At 45.6% G+C, this 21,302-nt stretch overlaps 2 protein-coding genes across 2 annotated transcripts; one reads left to right on the top strand and one right to left on the bottom strand.

Moving 5' to 3' along the window:
• Positions 1–2,013: 2,013 nt before the first annotated feature.
• On the bottom strand, positions 2,014–3,432 carry LOC130020467 (tripartite motif-containing protein 75-like). Its single transcript, XM_056111080.1, has 2 exons — positions 2,705–3,432; positions 2,014–2,614 (listed from the first exon to the last, which is right to left on the bottom strand). The coding sequence occupies exons 1-2, from the start codon at positions 3,430–3,432 to the stop codon at positions 2,014–2,016; spliced, it is 1,329 nt and encodes a 442-aa protein (XP_055967055.1).
• Positions 3,433–10,490: 7,058 nt separating this feature from the next.
• On the top strand, positions 10,491–19,099 carry LOC130020468 (tripartite motif-containing protein 60-like). The gene is made up of 3 exons (XM_056111081.1): positions 10,491–10,618; positions 17,505–17,602; positions 17,712–19,099. The coding sequence occupies exons 1-3, from the start codon at positions 10,491–10,493 to the stop codon at positions 19,097–19,099; spliced, it is 1,614 nt and encodes a 537-aa protein (XP_055967056.1).
• Positions 19,100–21,302: the final 2,203 nt, after the last annotated feature.

A 21,302-nucleotide genomic window follows, 5' to 3' on the forward strand; every position in this document is an offset into this window, starting at 1 on the left:
TGGGGTATTTGCTTTGCACACACTGTCCCAGGTTCAACCCCTAGGATCCTATCTGGTCCCATGTGCACAGTAAGGAGTAATTTCCAAGAATAGAGCCAAAAGTAAGCCCTGAGCATCACCTGCTGTGGCCACAAAAATAAATAAATAAATAAATAAATAAATAAATAAATAAATCACTGTCACTGTCCTCCCGTTGTCCATCAATTTGCTCTAGCAGACACAGCAACGTCTCCGTTGTGACATTTGTTACTCTGTTTGGCATATCAAATACGTCACGGGTAGTTTGCCAAGCTTTTTGTGCAAGCGGGATACTCTCAGTAGCTTGCCGGGCTCTCTGAGAGGTGTGCAGGAATCATACCCAAATCGGCCACGTCAGCCGCATGCAAAGCAAATGCCCTACTCACTGTGCTATCGCTTCCGACCATTACATAACAGTAGAAACAGAAATTTTAAAAAAAATGAGTATAAGACCGTTCTCATATTATAAAAGGAAATATGCCTCAATCCATACTCCATGTGGATGCTAGTCTTCAAGACTGTGCTGTATGCTGTCAGAGGAATAGAACGAACCAGAGCCTCCAGTTCTTTCCTCAACTTTATGTACATGAATCATTCAGTACCTAACATGACCCAAATTGAGTCACTCTTTCTGCTGGCAAAGGATTCACAAGTAAAACTTCCTTCTAGGAAGTTGGAGTGAAGGGTGATTATTTACAGGTGTGTTGTGGACATAATACAGGCAAATAGACACGTGGGGGCAGCCGTTAATGAGGTTTTCCTCTGAAAAGGAAGTCTACCTAATCACATTCCCTATTGCTGCTCCAAAGCAGGACAATTGAACACCTCTGAGGTGGAAAGACTCAGCACCTTAGAGTGGGAGGGAAAACAATGTGAGCATTTTGGAGCTGTAGTGAACTTGGCCAGGTCGACCAGCCTGCCCAGCTGGGCAATGGCACTGACACTCTTCTCCTGGTCGGGCTGCCCGCAGACAGGGCAATAGTATCTGTCCTGCATGTCCTTTCGTGAGAGGCTTATGCAGGAGTCACAGAAGTTGTGCTCCAAGTCGATGGTGACCGAGTAGTCCAGGTAGATGGGACAGATGAGCTCTGCCTGCATTTTGGCCAGTTTTGCCAACACCTCCATTTTCAGCTGTGGGAAGGGCAGAACTGGAGTTTTATTCCTCACAAGGCAGAGCTCCTTGGGCTCTCTCTTGCCAGGAGGAGAAAAAGGTATTTATATAACAAGGCTCAAATAAATTATTATTATTATTATTATTTTTCTATTTGGTGTCACTCCCGGCAATGCACAGGGGTTACTTCTGGCTCTGCACTCAGGAATTACTCCTGGCAGTGCTCACAGGGTCATATGGGATGCAGGGAATCGAACTTGGGGCAGCTACGTGCAAGGCAAAAGCCCTACCCGCTATGCAATTGCTCCAGCCCCAAGTAAAACATTTCTGAGTGGGGGAACTGCAAAAGTGTGTGACATCTGATTCGTGATTTTGTTTGTAAGTGTAGCAATATATTAATAACAAATTCAGATCTTTGTTTTTATAATTATTTATTTATTTTATTATTTGGTCCTCATCAAACTGGGCAAAGTAGATAATCCTTGATCCATGCTCAGAGGAAACTGCTAAAGTGTTACAGAATTGAGGAAAACTGGTGAAATACACATATTCTCTAAGAATAAACAACCTGTGTTAAAAATAAGCCAAAAGTCCCAGGGACCTCCCACCTCCCAGGTCTAGTAAAACTGGATCGGAAAAGTTTGCAATGTCTTTGACAATAACATGTTGAGGAAAGGAAGTATAACTTATTAACCATTAAATTTTTATTTTATTAGAAATAGACATAAAGATATAAAATAGTTGGCATTAAAAATTACAAAGAGTTACAAAATGGGAACAGTTCTTCACATCAACCTTAACCACCGACACCTAATGCAAAGAATTCCAAATTTACAAGAACACAAGCTGTCCACATGATGCAGGGGGGGAAGCCCAGGATATGCTCACCCATCCTCAGCCCCGCCAGCGCCCACAGAGAGAGGGGCGGAGTCGGGCCCCAAGCGGAGGTAGGGCTTGAGCTCTTGAGCAAAGGGCTCCGTGAAAGAGTGGAGGTGAGACCTGTTGGTGGCGTTATAGAAGCAAAGCTGGCCCAGCTCCCAGTCCAGGTAAATGCCGATGGCCGTGGGCTGGTCTCTGAGAGCCAGAGGCTCGGCCCCCGCACTCACGGCCAGGTAGTCGCCGTCCTGCAGCTGCAGCGTCCAGCATCTCTTGGGAGCCGCCAGGGGCCGTGAGGTCTGCGCCGAAGGGACCACGCTGCACACGCCCACGGCCCACTCGGGCTTGGCGCCCACCTGCACCTCCCAGTAGTGGCGGCCAGAGGCGAAGCCCTCCCGGCCCAGGACCACCAGCTGGGTGGTGTCATCCCAGGGCCCGGGGTCCCCATCCCCTTTGGACCTTTTCCTCACGCAGGTCACCGACTGGAGGTCCTGGGACACACGCAGGCTTGGGTGGGCCGTGTCGGGGTCCAGGCTGATGCGCTCTCGGAATCTCTGGATGATGCTGTTGAGCGCCGAGTACAGAGGAGGGAGGCTGTAGGCCACCGGCCTGAAGCAAAGGGGCCGCACGACCGGGAGCTGCAGGCCCGCCCAGCGCTGCTACAAGCCCCTCACGCCCCTCAGCACCATCTCCTCCGACATCACGCTTCGCTCTGCCACCTCCCGTCTGAGGTCCTTCAGCTCCGAGATGTGGTCCGAGTAGGCCTCCAGGTTGGCCCTGAGCTGCTGCTGCAGGCGTTTGTCCTCTTCTGCCAGCCTGCGGAGTGCAGCCTCGTGCTCACGCTCCACAAACTGGGTGAGCTGCTCAAATTCCGAGGCCAGCTGATTCCTGTGCTTTCCCATGTCCTCTCTCAGCTGCAGGATGTTTCTGTCTTGGGCGACTTCTAGCTTCTGCAGCTCTAGCAGCTGCTTCTTCAGGGACTTGATGCAGTCACCAAGCCTCTGTCTGTGATGAGCCGCTGCCTCGCCTATGGACCTGACCTGGTGGCCCTGGTGGATAGGGCCCTGGGCGCACTGGGGACACACCAGCTCCTGGTCAACCTCGCAGAAGAGGCTCACTCCCTGCCTGTGCTCCTCACACCTGCCCTCCTCTGCCACCGCCATCTCGCTGCTGCTGGAGCTGTGCAGGAGCTTGGCCAGGTCCACCAGCCTGCCCAGCTGGGCGTTGGCACTAACGCGCATCTCCTGGCGGGACTGCCGGCACACGGGACAAGGGAATGTGTCCTGCAGGTCCTTCCATGACATGCGGATGCAGGAGTCGCAGAAGCTGTGGCCGCAGTCGATGGTGACCGGGTCATTGATGTAGTCCAGGCAGATGCGACAGATGAGGTCTGGCTGCATTTTGGCCAGGGCTTCCCACACCTCCATCCTTGGGTGTGGGAAAGGGCAAGTCGGGGGTGATTTTCCTCAGAAAGTTGAAACCCTCAGGCTCTCTCCTGCCAGGAAAACAGTTACACACTCAGTCATTATCCTGAACTCAATATGGGTTTCTAAGGGATGTGTCTCTCTGATGACCAGAACAGTTCTAGACTCAAGGGCTTCTCCAAGTTCACTCTCCTAAGACCAAAGGAACTGCTCGTGCAATAGGGTCCCTCGTGCATTAGGGTCCCCTGTTTCAAGTAATATTGCTCCACAGATGCCAAGTCTCCGTGAATGGGAAAATGACCCCATTCACATTAGAGGAAAGGGAACTTAATTCTGGGACTCAGATAGATATCAGATAGTCAAAAAGTTGCCCTCTAGAACCTCACACAGTGAGCACAAAGGAAATTGTGGGAGCTAAGCTCTGGCCCAGCAAGAAACACAACCCCTCTTCCCTCTCCATCCCCACTTTGATCTCTCTGCCCCACCCCTGCTCTACATAAGGCAAAACCCCTGATTGATCACTACTCACCTTGGTCCTGATTCTGGTCCTGCACAGTGCTTGTTGCTGTTGGTGAGCTGCCCTCCTTGCAGGATGCAGACTTCAGACTGGCAATGCTTGCCCTGAACTCAGCACAGCATTTATATACATCCTAGGGTAGGGCTCAGGAGAACCACCCTGAGATAGGGTGGGGCTGGATTAAAGGATTTTCATAGAGGGGAGTGATGCCCCAGAGCTCTATTTTGTCACAAGGAATGCCATGTTCAGGGAACTAGCTTTCAGGGGAAGCAAGCCCTTCTTCAATTGTCTTCTTGTTCCACATCCCATTCTTGTTGAGGAAAAGTAAAAATGATAAATAAACTAGAAACTGAGCGCTGTTGGCATCAGAGAGATAGTGGAGGCTGTAAGGTGTTTGCCAGGTGTGATCCTTGAGCCCAGAGGCAGGCAAGTACCCCCAAGCACTGTAGGGTGTGTGTTCCCACCATAAAACAAATAAAGAGAATACTGAAGTGCCAGACAACCATGAAGGTTTGCTTGTTTTGCTTAGTTTGGGATCAGAAGGAGCTGGGATCAGGACTTACTCTGGGCTCTGTGCTCAGGGTTTTCTCCTGGCAGGGTTTAGTGTACCTACCGGGTAGGGCGTTTGCCTTACAAGCGGCCAACATGGCCGACCCAAGTTCGATTCCTCCGCTCCTCTCGGAGAGCCCGGCAAGCTACCGAGAGTATTCGATATGCCAGACACAGTAACAACAACGTCTCCAATGGAGACGTTACTGGGCCCACTCGAGCAAAATCGACGATCAACGGGAGGGCCTTTACTTTTACTTACTTTACCATTTGTTTTCCAGCAGAGTAAGCTGAATCAGCTCTGTGGAAGACAAGAACGTTGTTCTCTATTATATTGCTGAACTCAGAATTTTTTTTAAAGTTTTTTATTAGTGAAACACCATGAGGTACAGTTATAGACTTACAAATTTTTGTGCTTGGGTTTCAGTTAGTGATGGAGCGATAGCATAGCGGTAGGGCGTTTGCCTTGCACGCAGCCAACATGGTCGACCCGAGTTCGTAGCTCTGGCCCTCTTGGAGAGCCTGGCAAGCTACTGAGAGTATCTTGCCTGCACGGCAAAGCCTGGCAAGCTAACCGTAATGTATTCGATATGCCAAACACAGTAACAAGAAGTTTCACGATGGAGACGTTACTGGGCCCGCTCGAGCAAATCGATGAACAATGGGAGGACCATGACCGTGGGTTTCAGTTATACAATGATCAAGTACCCATTCCTCCAGTAGTGCCCATCCATCACCACCACGGGTCCCAGCATTCCTCCCACACCCCATCCCCCCTATCCCACCCTGCCTCTGTGGCAGGCATTCCCCCTTGTTCTCTCTCTCTTCTTCTGGGTCCTGTGTTTTACAAGAGAGGCATTGAGTGGCAATCATATTTGGTCTATAGTCTACTTTCAGCATGCTTCTCCCACCCTGGGAGGATCCTCACAACACCCTTTATTTGGTGCTCTCTTCTCTATCTGAGCTTCCTTTTCCCCTAGCACGTGTGGCTAGCCTCCAAGTCATGGAGCAAAATTCCTGGTACTAATCTCAGCCACTCCTGGGTGTTAGTCTCCCATTTTGTTGCTTTATGTTCCCCAGATGAATGCATTTTTTTAATTTAATTTTAAGATCAGTGTGTTTTAAGTTACCCTGAGAGACTTTTGTGTTGTTTCTTTTTATACCACTTTTAGCAGTGCTCAGTGCTTATTCTTCAGTTATCACTCCTTATGGTCTTGGGGAACTCTTTGAGGTCCCAAGATTCAATCTGGGTAGGTCACATGCATGACAATTATTATCAGTCCTTCCTAGTGATTTTTAATTTTTTCCCAATAAATCACCAATATTTTACAGTGATAAAGCTTTTCTTTTCTTCTTGATCAATAATATTTTAAGACTTATTTTATGTTAAAGAATTGTCACTCATGAAGAACTTTGAAAATCACAGTGTTTATATAAAGTATGAAAGGAAATTTGGAAAAGCTAAGGAAATAAAGTTAAACAAATAGATTCTTGAAAGAGGGAAAAAAACTCTGAGTTGTCTCATCCCTGAGGAACGTTGTTGAATAACTGCTAATAAACAATGCAAACGTTTTCATCAATTTCCTTGGTAATCTACAATTCTAATGAGCATTCACAATTAATAAAAATAAAAAAATATCACGTGCTAGTGTAGCCCAATGGCATCTGCTCGCTCCAGGAACATGAAGAGCCTCAAACAGATCTGACCATCTCATATGTGGGCGGCCACTCCATCGTTTGACGTCCCATGGAATCCATTTGGTAACAGCTCTATTCCAGTGGTCCCATGCATGGTCCATTATCCCTAGCCTTTTGAGGATAATCTCTGGGCTCAGATATCAGGTTCGGCTTTTTTAGATAATTATTTAGGATTTTTTTTTCTTTTTGGGTCACACCCGGTGATGCTCAGTGGTTACTCCATATGGGATGCTGGGAATCAAACCAGGGTCAGGCGCGTGCAAGGCAAATGCCCTACCCGCTGTGCTATTGCTCGAACCCCTCAGAGAATTACTTAGACTTGCAGCATTCTATGAGCACACAGAGCTTTTTGGTTATCACCAAAATGGTGATTATTTGGTTTCTCTTCAGACACTTCTGACATTTTGACATTTCTATTAAAAGGCAGTTTACAAAGAAAATGTTCAGGAAACAAAACAAAGTTCTTTTGAAATTCAAAAAAAAAAACAAGTTATTTTCTAACATTGCATTTTTCAGGTTTCACAAATGTGCTCGTAGTATCTACGTTTTTCCTACTAGTTTCCTTTCTTAGAAATTCTTGAGTTTAGTATGTTACAAGTTCCATGCTTTTCTCACATTGAAAAGAAAGTTCTTCTTTTTTCTTTTTTTTTCCTTTTTGTTACAAAATGGGGCTGGAAAGATAGTATAGCGGGTAGGGTGTTTGCCTTCCATGAGGCCGACCGACCGACCAAAGTTCGATTCCTCTGCCCCTCTCAGAGATCCTGGCAAGCTACAGAGAGTATCTCGCTCATATGGCAAAGCCTGTCAAGCTCCCTGTGACGTATTCGATATGCCAAAAACAGTAATAACAAATCTCATAATGGAGACGTTACTGGGCCCGCTGGAGCAAATCAATAAACAATGGGAGAACAGTGACAGTGACAGTGATACATATATAATTATTATATAATAACAATTTTTAAGTGTACCCTGCTTTTTGGGATAAAAACATTCCAAAAATAAAAGGTTTTAGAAAATTTTTCATTTCATTTCATTTCATCATCCTGTTATTCGTTGATTGCCTCGAGCAGGCCCCAGTAACTTCTCTATCATCCTAGCCCTGAGATTATATTCAAGGCTCTTTAGGAGAATGAGACCCATCGTTGCTACTGGTATTTGGCATATTTGGTACGCCACGGGGAGTTTGCCAGACTCTGCCCTGTGCGCAGGCTACGTTCGATAGCCTGCAAGTTTGTCCAAAGTAGGAATGAGACAATAAGATGTCATAAAAAAAAGTTCTGATAAGATGTCACGCGGCTGCGCGGTTCCGGGATCTGGATTTTATAGTCTCTGAGTCTTGGCCGCTGATGGGATTACACGGTGCCAGGGGGCCAGGTGGTGGGTGTGACCCCCGCCTACTGGAATTTGGAGGATCTGGGTGGAAGATGCTTGACTCCAATCCGAGTAGGCTTGGAGGTCTCGGACCTGGAACCCGCGTGGCTTTGAAAATATGTCAAGTAATTTTGTGAGCCCATAATCAAGAATAATCAACCTCTTACCAAAATGTGTTTCTTTTTATGGAGTCAGAGAGAGAGAGTACAGTCGGTAGGGCGTTCACCTGCATGAAGCTCACCAGCTTTGGTCCCTAGTACCAATTATTCCTATTCCACATATCCCTAGTCCCCATCAAATATGAACCTGAGCACAGTGCCAGAGTTAAGCCTGGAGCACTGCTAATTTGGGGTGAAAGCAATCAAACAAAAAATATACTAAGAAATGAAATAAAATTGATTATTTTTTTATTTGTTTTCTTTTTGGTCCATACCTGGTGAAGCTCTAGTGGGCCCAGTAACATCTTCATTGTGAGACTTGTTTTTACTGTGTTTGGCATATAGAATATTTCCATGTGGCAATAGAAGCATGCTGAAAGTAAATTATAGACCGAAAATGATTACCACTCAATGCCTTGTTTGCAAACCACAACACCCAAAAGGAGAGAGAGAACAAAAGGGAATGCCCTGACACAGAAGCAGGATAGGGTGGGAGGAATGGGGGGTGGGAGGGATACTCGGACCAGTGGTGGTGGAAAATGGGCACTGGTGGAGGGATGGTAGTTGATCATTTTATAACTGAAACCCAAGCACAAAAATTTGTAAGTCTACAACTGTACCTCATGGTGTTTCACTAAGGTAAAAGGTAAAGGTAAAAGCCCTCCCGTTGTTTGTTGATTTGCTTGAGCGGGCCCAGTAACGTCTCCATTGGATACTTTGTTGTTACTGTGTTTGGCATATCAAATACATCACAGGGAGCTTATCAGGCTCTGCCGTGCGGGCGAGATACTCTCCGTAGCTTGCCGGGCTCTCCAAGAGGGGCGAAGGAATCGAACTCGGGTTGGCCATGTTGGCTGCGTGCAAGGCAAACACCCTACCACTGTGCTATCACTCCAGCGATAGTGTTTCACTAAATAAAATAAAATAAAATAAAAAAATAGAATATTGCCCATGTGGGCATATTTGGCATATTGAATACGTCACTGCGAGCTTGCCAGGCTTTGACATGCGGACGAGATACTCTTGGTAGCTTGTTGGGCTCTCTGAGAGGGGTAGAGGAATTGAACCCAGATCGCCCCGGTCGGCTATGTGCAAAGCAAATGTCCTACCAGCTGGAGCAATAGCACAGCGGGTAAGGCATTTGCCTTGCACACAGCTGTCCTGGGTTTGATTCCTCCGCCCCTCTCGGAGAGCCCAGCAAGCTACCGAGAGTATCTCGTCCGCACGGCAAAGCCTGGCAAGCTCCCCGTGACGTATCCAATATGTCAAAAACAGTAACAGCAAGTCTCACAATTTGTTGTGAGATGCTACTGGTGCCCACTCAAGCAAATCGATGAACAACAGGATGACAGTGCTACAGTGCTACCTGGCGAATCTCAATATTATTCCAGCCTTTGCATTTAGGAATCACTCGTGACAGTGCTCAGGGACTATTTGGGATGCTATGGACCAAACCTGGGTTGGCTGCGTGCAATGTTAGCACCCTAACAGCTGTGGACATGGGCAGGGACATGGCCAAAGCAGGAGCACTTTCATGCTACTGAGCGCAGGGTTTGCTCTTGATGGACTGGGTGAAGTTTAGGAATGCGAAAATTCAAAGACAATATTAAGATTTTCACATAGGCAAAGAGGTAAATAAATGGTGGCACAATCACAGAGTGGTGAGGACTAATCAACGTCATTTTAAAAAACAGTTTACTTCATTTGTTGGGCTGGAGCCATGGAACAGCGGGTAGGGCATGTGCCTTGCATGTGGCCAACCCAGCCGACCTGGGTTCTCTGCCAATCCTTCAGAGATCCTGGCAGCTACTGAGAGTATCTCGCCCTCAAGGCAAAGCCTGGCAAGCTCCCCATGACGTATCCGATATGCCAAACACAGTAAAAACAAGTCTCACAATGGACACGTTACTGGGCCCGCTCAAGCAAATCGATGAAAGGGAGGACTGTGACCGTGGCTTCCAATTATGGCACCACAATCTACCAAGGCGTTTGTAGTAGAAATTGTGGCTATGTTATTCTGACACCAGCCCCACCACCAATTTTATTGGCTGCACCCAGAGGTAATGTATGCATATTCGAGAAAAAATATTTTCGAAGCCTCATTGCAGCACTGCAGACTCTTAAAAGGGAAAATTGTGGGCCTAGTGACCCTACCAACCAATCAAATTGATGAAATCCCTCCATCATTTCAACCCCTTCCTACAGTCCATTAGTCATTCCTGGATGAGTCTCTCCAGCTCCACCACTGATGTATATAAACACACCGCTGGGTGAAGAGCGAACAGTGCCCAATGCAAGGCTGAAGTCTGCATCCTGCAAGGAGAGTAGCTCTCCCGTAGCCTCAGGCACTGTGCTAGGCCAGTCAGGACCAAGGTGAGTAGTGATCAATTAGGTGTTATGGGGGACCGGAGTGGGGTATTGAGATTAACCAGATAATATTTTATACTAAAACTCAGAGTTGAGTGACCACTCCTGTGATGTGAATGAGGTCATTTGCTCCTCGCAGAGAGCTGTGCTGTGAAACAGTATCAGGTGAAACAGGGGACCCTAATGTATGAAGGCCCAGAAGTTGATTTGCTTATTGGTAAATACCATTTGGAGGGCGTTGAGTCCAGACGTACACTAGATTCTCAGAGACCATCCCTGAGTAAACGAAATTGAATTCAGAACAGAGGTCTGAATAGGTGATTTTTTTCTGGCTGGAGGAATTGTGGAGCTCTGCATTGTGAAGGAAAAACACCCTAGTCCTGCCCATCCCACACCTGAGGATGGAGGAGGTGTTGGCAGCCCTGGCCAAAATGCAGCCAGAGCTCATCTGTCACATCTGCCTGGACTACCTCAATGACCCCATCACCATCTACTGCAGACACAACTTCTGTGACTCCTGCATCCGCATGTCATGGAAGGACTTGCAGGATACATTCCCTGTCCTGTGTCTCAGCAATCCTGCCAGGAGTTGCGCATCAGTGCCAACGCCCAGCTGGGCAGGCTGGTGGACCTGGCCAAGCTCCCATACAGCTCAAGGAGCAGAGAGATGGCATGTGCAGAGGAGGGCAGGGGTGGGGAGCACAGGCAGGGGATGATCCTCTTATGAGAGGAGGACCAGGAGCTGGTGTGTCCCCTGTGAGCCCAGGGCCCTGCCCACCAGGGCCACCACGTCAGGTCCGTGGCTGAGGCAGTGGCTCACAGACAGAGGGTCGGCGACTGCATCAAATCCCTGAAGAAACAGCTGGCAGAGGTGCAGAAGTGAGAAGTCACCCATGACCGAAACGTCCTGCAGCTGAGAGCAGATGTGGGAAAGCACAGGACTCGGCTGGCCTTGAAACTTGCGCAGCTCACCCAGTTTGTGGAGCATGAGCAAGATGCTGCTCTCTGCAGGCTGGCAGAAGGAGACAAGTGCCTGCACACGAGAGAATGCCACACACAGCACCAGGAAAGCGGCATGCTCAGAAAAGCTTGGCAGGTTCCAGAAGGGAAGTTTTCACTTAAAGCAGCATTCTAGACTGAAAGAATTTCTACTTCATCAGTGAAGTCCATTTGCAGAGAGCCAGTGTGATAATGGAGACAGGGCGATTTTTCCAAATGCTTGTTGCATCCAACAGTGACAACAATAAAGCCAGAATACATATTAAAAAAATGAGTAATGTGGTCTGGAATCAGAAAACAACTTAGTGTCTAGAGAAATTGCCTGAAATGCTGGAGTGCCTGCCTAGCAGGGGAACATAGGGATTAATTACTCAGCAACACTTAAAGCTTTGAGCACCCTTAGCAGCAATCCTGAGCAACACATCGGGAGCCAGGAACAAGCACTGAGCACTGGCACTGGGTCTGGTGTGGTCCCAAAATTAACAACAACAACAACAAAAAGAAGAAGATAATTATATTGTAAAAATATCCCTAGTAACACAGGTATAGGAATTACCAAAAAGTTTAGAAAAGAACAATCTAGAACTAGAAAACTGGGATGGAAAATTATTTTTGGAGGACTGCTGTCTTGCAAGTTTTCATCCTGTGAACTAAGAATTCCAAGCTTGGCTCTGGTCACCCCGGTGTTTTGCAGTGATGGCAGTTACAGGAAAGGCACTTCCTGAGCACATGGTTTTCTCAGGCAGTTCCTTGTAGCCCAGATCTCTCCCTGGACCCCACACACCCCAGGACCCCTACTTACTGCTTCCAGTCTAAAGAGGACTTGCCCCCAAACCCTTAGGACCACTCATTTCTACTCCCACTGCAGTTCTAATTCTAATCTGACTCGACCTGTGGGGAAATACATTTTTCCAAAAAGTTCCTTAATGTGGTTAAATAATACTCATTATTATTCTTATCATCATCATCATCATTTGCATCATATTTGTATTATTTTGAATTGAGGACTGCAGGTGAGAGAGTAGGATAGAGAAGCCCACTTCTCCTGCCACTTTCCCCTTCACCAACCGAGCAGGCCCCAGCTCAGTTTGCTGTCAAATGTCCCCAACAGTCACTTTTCCTGAGCTGTTTCCACGTGCTAGAGCTTAGCCGTGGGGTTTTGAAGTTGCTTTTGCTTTAATTGTATTAGAGTTCAAGATCCCAAGCTTGGATAACCTTAAGCAGTATGTATTCTGGCAGGTTTTTAAAAAGAGCAGTTATGTCGGATCTCAAAGGGGAAACTGAGGCAAGGGAAATAGCAAAGGGTGCTCTAAGCTACTGGTGTGAAATGTTTCACTGTGATGTAGCTTCACATTGAGTCAACAATTATTATTAACCTGTAGTTAAGGAGTAAGCAGATTCATAAACTTTGGAACCCTGTCACTCCTTAGTGCGTGTGTCTGTATATACATATATATGTGTATATATATATATAGTCACGGTCACGGTCATGGTCCTCCCGTTGTTCATCGATTTGCTCGAGCGGGCCCAGTAACGTCTCCATTGTGACACTTATTACTGTGTTTGGCATATTGAATATGTCACGGGGAGCTTGCCAGGCTTTGCTGTGCACGCAAGATACTCTTGGTAGCTTGCAGCGCTCTCTGAGAGGGGCAGAGGAATCGAACTCAGGTCGACCATGTTGGCTGCATGCAAGGCAAGTGCCCTACCTGCTCTACTATCGCTCCAGCTCTATATAATAGAGTAAATAATATAGTTATAATATATATAGAGAGAGTTTGGAGGAGATGAAAATCTCTCTCTATATAGATAAATACGTATCTATCTATCTATACACACACTCAACAATACACACACATATGTAACGGTGTATGTATATGTGTGTGTCAGATGAAGATGTTTTCTAGTGAAGAGTTATTTATTACCTATTAGATGAACCCTCATATAAAATGGATCTAGGCGACAGGAAACTGACAAAAAGTGGACTTGGGTGGAAGTTTGGAATCCAATCAACGCTTCAGTGGTGAAAGAAAGAACATGTCTTTCCAGTGTCTTTGTAAACTAAGAGAACTTGGTGGCACTGAAAGGATAAAGTGAGGATAAAAGGTGCAAGGTTTTCTCTAAATCTCCCGTTAGCTCTAGGCCAGTCCACCGGTTGTTTCTTGGAGGTGGGATCATCACCCTTTCCTGAGATTGGTTGCTATAGTTGGAAGACCCACCCAGTGGAGACCCACCTAGTGGAGACCCACCCAGTGGCTTTTAAATGAGCTGGCCAGCTCAGAGACCGCACAATGCTGCCAGGCTGCCCTCACAGAGCATTCAGGAAATCCACTGCAGACTGACCCCAGAGGAACTCAAGGCCTTTACAACTGGCCAACCAGGTAAGCATGGGATTGAGACGATGTGGGGAGGCAGAACTTTGAAGGGACACATACTCTGGAGATTTCTGGCCCTGCAGAGACAGAGATCTGCACCTGTAAAGGAAACACACCCTCTGTTCAGTTTCCTGGAAAAGATTTTTCCATTCATTACAAATTCCAGTTCCTCTACCTTTCTCTTCTTCATCACATATATTCTTGCTAAATTCAGATAGCAATTTGCACCGTGACATAGATCAGACACAGTGGAGAAATGTGATGGATGGGCTCACTGTGGGACTTGGGGTGCAGAGGGGACGCAATGACTGACACCTGATATGTGATGAACCATCTGAAGAAGCTGGTGTTAATCACCATTCTAATCCCAAAGAAACTCTGTGTAAAGAATATCGGACTGGAGGTGACTTTGGGTTCGAACTGGACAGTTGTGGGTACTTTGTCAGTGAGAACATTTACTTTGTATACCAATTCCATAGCTTTCCTCCACTGTAATATTACATTAAGTAAGTAAAGTCCCTCCTGTTGATCATCGATTTGCTCGAGCGGGCCCAATAACGTCTCCATTGGAGACTTTTGTTGTTACCGTGTTTGGCATATCGAATACGTCACGGGGAGCTTGCCAGGCTCTGCCGTGCGGGCGAGATACTCTCGGTAGCTTGCCGGGCTCTCTGAGAGGGGCGGAGGAATCGAACTCAGGTCGGCCATGTTGGCTGTGTGCAAGGCAAACGCCCTACCGCTGTGCTATCGCTCCAGTTAATATTACATTAACCTTATTATCTGAAGCATAACATTTTTTGTCTTTAAAGAGAGGGCCATAGAGGCATCACAATTGCCTCATATGCATCTAACTATGGTTTGATCCCAGGCTCCACATAATGTCTCCGTGGCACACACCAAAGAGAGAGACAGAGACAGAGACAGAGACAGAGACAGAGGGAGAGAGAGAGAGAGAAAAAGAGAGAGAGAGAGAGAGAGAGAGAGAGAGAGAGAGAGAGAGAGAGAGAGGTTGGAGTACAGTTTTGAATTAAAGTAAAAAAGAAAAGCACTGACATGGAAATTGGCTTGTCAAGAGTGTGGTTAGAAAAACAGTAGTAGTTTTGGTTGGACATACGTAGTTTTTATATCAATTTTTATCCTGATATACCATCACCCGCATTGCATCCTCAGTTAAGTTATGTGGACAATATTGAAGGGTTTGTTTAACTGTGGTTTGTCTGTTTCCTTGCTTTGTTTCTTTATACTCCACATATGAATGAAATAATGTTCTTTTTTTCTTTTTTTTTTAATTGTTCTCTGGCATCGATCTGTACTAAAGGTTGTAAACTGATTTTTGAGCATCTATCTGTGTTCAGGGTTTACCCCTGCCTCTGCGTTCAGGGATTACTCTCAGCTGGGTTCCTGTGACCAATGGGCTTCTGAGGATAAAACCCGCATCAGACACATTCAAGGTTAGTTCCTTACTCACCTTACTCTCTCCCAGCCCAATTGTGATCTTTAAGAGAGCTCCCTCATACGTATTTTTTTGCCCTGCTTCTCTACTCTTAGGTTTGATTTATCTTTGACTCTTCTTTATGATGTGTTTTGAAGTTTTTCTCCTTGGACTTATTCTATTTGCAACTTTTAAAGCTTCCAGTGTGAACGTACAGTGGGAGTAGCATTTGCCTTACATTCAGCTGACCTGTATTCGAACCCCAATATCCTATTCCTAGGTCCCTGAGCCCTGGAGAAGTAGTTCCTGAGTGCAGAACCAGGAGTAATCCCTGAGGACCACTGGGCGTGGCCCCAAAACAAAACAAACAAACAAACAAACAACAAACAGCTTTCAGCATCTGAGTGTATGATTCAAGCCTTGCCTTGGAGATGTTCTTAGCTTCAATTCTCCCTCCAAAATGTAACAACCTATTCTCTTTTATTTGAGACCCTTATTATAGGGATATTTCTCTTCATGCCAAACCATCTCTGGTATTTTCTTCTTTTAACATGTTTGCGGTTTTTTAAAATTTTTTTTTGATCTTGGAATTTATCTTGTTCAAACACTCATATTTTTTCCCAGCTTCGGAGAGCCCGGCAAGCTTCCGAGAGTATTCGATATGCCAGACACAGTAACAACAAAGTTTCCAATGGAGACGTTACTGTGCCCGCTCGAGCAAATCGACGATCAACGGGACGGCGGCTTTCTGTCATTCTGATGTTTATTCACAACGGGTACTTCTCTCCTTCTTGATTATCAAGGTTTAGTCAATCAGGGAGTTATTCATTACTAAATAATTACTAGATTTTTCATGACTAAAATTCTGGTTCTGACCACATTGAGTATCTGTCCAGATTTCTGATAGTTCCACTAGGGACACAATGTGTGCATGTTAGTCATATATGAGAAGATGGGGGATGGTGAATTGACAACCCTCATTCTACTCTGTGTTTCTCTATTTTAACTAGGTCTACTCTCTCTCTCTCTCTTTCTCTCTCTCTCTCTCTCTCTCTCTCTCTCTCTCTCTCTCTCTCTCTCTCTCTCTTCTTTCCTCCCTCTTGTCTCTTCTGAAAACACTTATCATACCTGGCAGTAAGCACTCACCCAGGCTTCTCCGCCCACCTCTATGGGCAGAACAGCCAAAAAGTGAGACGCAGGGCTAACCAAGGGAGTGACGTGGTGGCTTTGCTTTGTCACCTTATTGCTCATGAGGCCACTCTCAGTTCCTCCTGGGAGTCTCTCAACAGTGAGGTATGAGCAGCTTGGTTCCCAGTTTAAACTTTTTCATTAGAAACCATATTCAAATGATAAGAGGACAAAAAGGCATATTCTAAACCTAATCAATCTAGCCATGCAACATTGTGCCATTTTATCTCTTCTCTAATATCATGAAGCAAATTCCACACTACAGGTGACCTTTGGTGGAAATCCTCCACAATATTCACATTCACTGTCACTGTCACTGTCACTGTTCTCCTGTTGTTCATCGATTTTCTCGTGTGGGCCTAGTAACATCTCGATCGTGAGACTTTGTTGTTACTGTGTTTGGCATATCGAAAATGTCACGGGTAGCTTGCGAGGCTTTGCCAAGCGGGCAAGAAACTCTTGGTAGCTTGCCGGGCTCTCCGAAAGGGGGCGGAGGAATTGAACTCGGGTCAGTCATATTGGCTGAGTGCAAGGCAAACGCCCTACCCACTATGCTATCACTCTGTTCTAATATTTAAATCATAATAGCATGATTTTATTATAAGTAAAATCAAATAAGATGCCACGTTGCATTTGGTTATCATTTTATATGCTCTCTCTATATACATATATAGGCTGGAATTATAGCACAGTGGTAGCATTTTACTTGCAAGCTGCTGCCTGGCTAAGCCGGGTTTGATTCGTCGCCCTTCTCAGAGAGCCTGGCTAGTTACCGAGTCTTTTGCCCACACGGCAAAGCCTGGCAAGCTACCCGTGATGTATTTCATATGCCAAACACAGTAACAACAAGTCTCACAATAGAGATGGTACTGGGACCGCTGGAGCAAATCAATGAACAATGGGAGGAAGTGACATATATATATATATATATATATATATATATATACACATACATATCACTGTCACTGTCCTCCCGATGTTCATCGATTTGCTCAAGTGGGCCCAGTAACATCTCCATTACGAGACTTGTTACTGTGTTTGGCATATCGAATACGTCACGGGTAGCTTGCCAGGCTCTCCGAGAGGGGCGGATGAATCGAACTCGTGTCGGCCATGTTGACTGCTTGCAAGGCAAACGCCCTACCTGCTGTGCTATATATATTTGTTTCAGACAATTTATACTTTGCATTGACCTATCTCCACTTGTCTATATGTATTTTTTTTTCTTTTGACAGTATATGGTAAAATTATCAAACTAAAGTTACTTGGATATCCTCGACGTGGCATAATTTCATCACTTTCTTGATCTTGTGCCTGTTTTGTAAAAAAAAAGGCCAAAATGCCAAGATAAATGAGTGAAGGGGACCCAGACCCCCAAAAATTGTCGATGGTGATCATCTGGCCACACTCTCACTTGGCAGCTGTAAGGATCTCAGGATCTGCAAAGGAGAAATCAAAAACAAGTTTGTGGTAGTAAAACTTGCTGAGAACCTGGAAAGAGGTCAGCTTTCCTCAAAGCGTGAGTGCTAAGAAGAACGTTGCTTCTGACCTTAGAGTGGGTAGAGAACCAGAACATTCTCAAAGGAACTTCTTCAGGTAGCCCTATTCCTGACCAATGGCGTTTTCAGCTTCCCTGGCTGAGATCCCAGCAGAGGCCAGCTGCCCTCACTGTCTGGATTACCTGAGAGACCCAGTGACCCTTGAGTGTGGGCACAACTTCTGTGATTCCTGCATCCACCAGTGCTGGATTGACCTCCAGGACGTCTTCCCGTGTCCCGTCTGCCTCCACCACTCCCCTGACAGGAACTTCAAGAGGAACAACCAATTGCATCACGTCACAGAAGTCCTTAAGCAGCTCCACACTGGAAAGAGCAAAAGGAAATGGCAGGCAGAGGAACCCCTGTGTGAGAAGCACAATGAGGCCCTGGACCTGTTCTGTGAGGAGGACCAGCAGCTGTTGTGTCCTCAGTGTCGAATCTCCACTCACCACCAGGCTCACCACCTGATCCCCACCGACAGAGCTGCAGAGAGTCAAAGGAAGAAGCTCAAAGGATTCATAGAACTTCTGAAGACAAAGATAAGCGATGCTGAAAAGGAGTGTGAAAATCAAATTAAAAGAAGTGTGGAAGGAAGGTGGAAAATAGCTTCTTGGAAAGAAGAACTACAAACTGAATTTGAGCAGTTCAAACTTTCCTTGAGTGAAGAGCAATTTTCAATTCATGTCAGCTTGCTCAATAGAGAGAGAGAGATGGAAGAACAGATAGCGCAGAATAAGAGCCAAAGTTTAAGCAGTATGAACACAGTAAAAATTCTCTTGGGTGACATAACAGAGAAGTGTTTGCAGGCTGACCAGGATTTTCTAGCAACTGCTGAGAACCTTCAGCATAGGTATAAAAACCCACTCTTCCCTACAGTCTCCTCATGTGAATTCAAGAATGAGAGCTGCACTCTTCCTCCCAATTATGTTGGTCTGCACAAAATAATGAGCAAATTCCAGGAGAATTTGACACTGGATCCTGATACCGCCCATCCAAGTCTGACCATCTCCAAAGATAGAAGTAGTGTCCACATTGGATCAAGTCACCCTCACCTGCTGGACCACCGCCATGTTGACAACATTGTTCCTTTCCCAGCTCTGCAGTGTTGTGAGTCCTTTGATGGAGGCAGGCATTTTTGGCAGGTAGAAGTGAGAGGCATAGGCGAATGTTCCCTCGGAGTGTGTAAAGCATCCTTCCATGATCATATTTGGACACTTCCCTTCTCTCAAAGTGACTTATGGCAATCAGATATCACCTTGACTCTCCCTGGTAATATGCGCATTGAAAGGCCAGAACAATTTGTGAGAACGAGAATTGGTGTTTTTCTGGATTATGAAATGAGAGAGCTTTCTATTTTTAATATGAATAACAGGTCATGTTTGCATAGGCTCACTGGTACACTCTCAGAAAAAGTGATACCCTATTTTGCTATTGGACCTTTATCGAAATCTCTCACAATGCATATCGTTAGAGACTAATGATGTGAACATACTGGAGGATAATGTGGTCTGTGGTATGTTTCTTCCCCCTGTCATTGAAGGTTCAATGTAAATAAAGCTTTTCACACAACTGCTAAAAGGCTTCTTTGATTTTTTTTCCCCATTTCATCTTTGCCTGGGAAAACTGACAGGAGAGCCTTTCGTATCAAGTGAATCTCTGTAGACAAGCAAGTTTCTAGTAATGTTAGAATAATCACTGCATGCCAGCCACTACTCCCTAGAACACCTAAAATACTTGTTTTGGGCAACTTTTCTTTTTGGGACCTACTGTGTATTTTTACCTCAGGGGTTTCCAGCTAATCATTATTTGCTCATAGTCATTTCTGCTTCCAAAACTCCTCAACATTTTCTAATTTGTTATTTTGTACAGAATTTGCAGATTTCGCTTCATTCTTAGGAATTTCTCCAACTTTTTATGCTATTTCCTCTACCTTGTTACTGAAATTAAGAATAAAGTTATGGCATGCACAGCTAGCTCGATCTCCTAGAAAACCGGTTTTCTCCCCTGATCTGCTCGGGACAGGAATGGAGGCCCACCTCTCGGCAACAAAGCTGAACATCTCCTATTCCAGCCAGGTACAGCTTCCCCCCAGTGTCCGGGACTCTCTCTGGGCATGCGCAGCTTGCTCGATTTCCTAGAAAGCTGGTTTTCTCCCCCAATCTGCGTGGGACAGGAACGGAGGCCCACCTCTTGGCAACAAAGCTGAAGGTCTCCAATTCCAACCAGGTACAGCCTGGCTCCCAGTGCAAGGGACCCTTTCCGTAGCCACGGCTGCTAATGCGGCCGCGAAATATTCTCCCACTACATATGCCATAGGAACCATAAGCTACCCTCTTAGATGGAATCTTCTCTATTTTAGCTCAGCCACTAGAAACACAGTAGCCAATAACTCATAAGCCTATCTCAACTCACACTGCATATTAAGTAGAATAGTAACAGTGAACGTGAAGGACTAAACCACACTTGTCACAATGGTAAAGCAACGCAAAAGCCCACCAAACTTTCTTATTGAAGAGTCTAGCCCAGATGACACCAACAGTACTGTAGTGTTAGACAACCTCTCTGACAAGGAATTCAGAAGGGAGCTACTTAGGATGCTTAGGGAACTAAAAGACACAATGGAAAGCAATGCCAATAGAAGACAAGAGGATTTGAAGGCAGAAATGAGGAAAATGCAATCGGAAATGTCAGACCTGAACAATCTCGTAGGCAAATTGAAAAACTCAGTGGAAGGCCTCAGCAGCAGAGTAACAGCTGCTGAGAACAGAATCAGTGAGCTCGAAGATGAAGTTCAGAGACTCTCCAGAAAAGAGCAGAATATGGAAAAGAGACTCACAATTCGGGAGCAGATGCCAAAAGAAGATTGTGCTGAAGCCAACAGGGGTAACATAGAATTTTTTGAGTCCCAGAGGGACAGGAAGAAAAGCTTGATGAAGAAGAAACTGTCAAAGACATCATTGCTACAACGTTTCCAGAGCTGAAGAAAACTTGTGACCACATTCAGGAGGCCTGAAGGGTACCAGCTAGAAGAAATCCAAATAAAAATACCCCAAGACACATCCTGATCAAAATGACCAAAACCTTAGACAGAGTCAAAATTCTGAAAGAAGCAAGATCGAAGAAAGAAATCTCTTACAAAGGAGCATCCTTAAAATTCACAGCTGATTTTTCTGATGAAACCCTCATGGCCCGAAAACAGTGGTGGGAGTAGGTGAAAAAACTCAATAAAATAAATGCCTCTCCAAAAATACTTTACCCAGCGAGACTCTCATTCATAATAGAAGGAACAACACACAGTTTCACAGAAAAATAACAGCTCAGGAACTTCATAGACTCAAAACCATGGTTACAAGAACAACTAAATGGGCTAGTTTAAGGCAAGACAGGCCCCTCAAATACACCAAATTTCAACAGAACAATGGGACAAAATTCCATAACAATAATCTCTCTCAATGTCAATGGGCTAAACGCACCAATTAAAAGACATAGAGTAGCAGGTTGGATTAGAAAAGTGAACCCAACATTCTGCTGCCTGCAAGAAACACATCTCAATAGGCAAAGCAAACACAGACTCAGAGTCAAAGGCTGGAAAACAATCCTACAGGCATACAGCTCCCATAAAAAAGCTGGGGTAGCCATCCTAATATCAGACCACATCGATTTCAGAGTGAAGAAGGTCAT

Source organism: Sorex fumeus, unplaced genomic scaffold (genome assembly GCF_029834395.1).
Source record: "Sorex fumeus unplaced genomic scaffold, SorFum_2.1 ptg000012l, whole genome shotgun sequence".
Lineage (NCBI taxonomy): Eukaryota > Metazoa > Chordata > Mammalia > Eulipotyphla > Soricidae > Sorex > Sorex fumeus.

Coding starts and splice junctions, on each gene's coding strand:
- LOC130020467 (XM_056111080.1), bottom strand. CDS start 3,432: ATGGAGGTGTGGGAAGCCCTGGCCAAAATGCAGCCAGACCTCATCTGT. Junction 2,615..2,704: donor GTGGCAGAGCGAAGCGTGAT/GTCGGAGGAGAT, acceptor CCTTTGCTTCAG/GCCGGTGGCCTACAGCCTCC.
- LOC130020468 (XM_056111081.1), top strand. CDS start 10,491: ATGGAGGAGGTGTTGGCAGCCCTGGCCAAAATGCAGCCAGAGCTCATC. Junction 10,619..17,504: donor TGTGACTCCTGCATCCGCAT/GTCATGGAAGGA, acceptor CTCACTTGGCAG/CTGTAAGGATCTCAGGATCT. Junction 17,603..17,711: donor AGGTCAGCTTTCCTCAAAGC/GTGAGTGCTAAG, acceptor TGGCGTTTTCAG/CTTCCCTGGCTGAGATCCCA.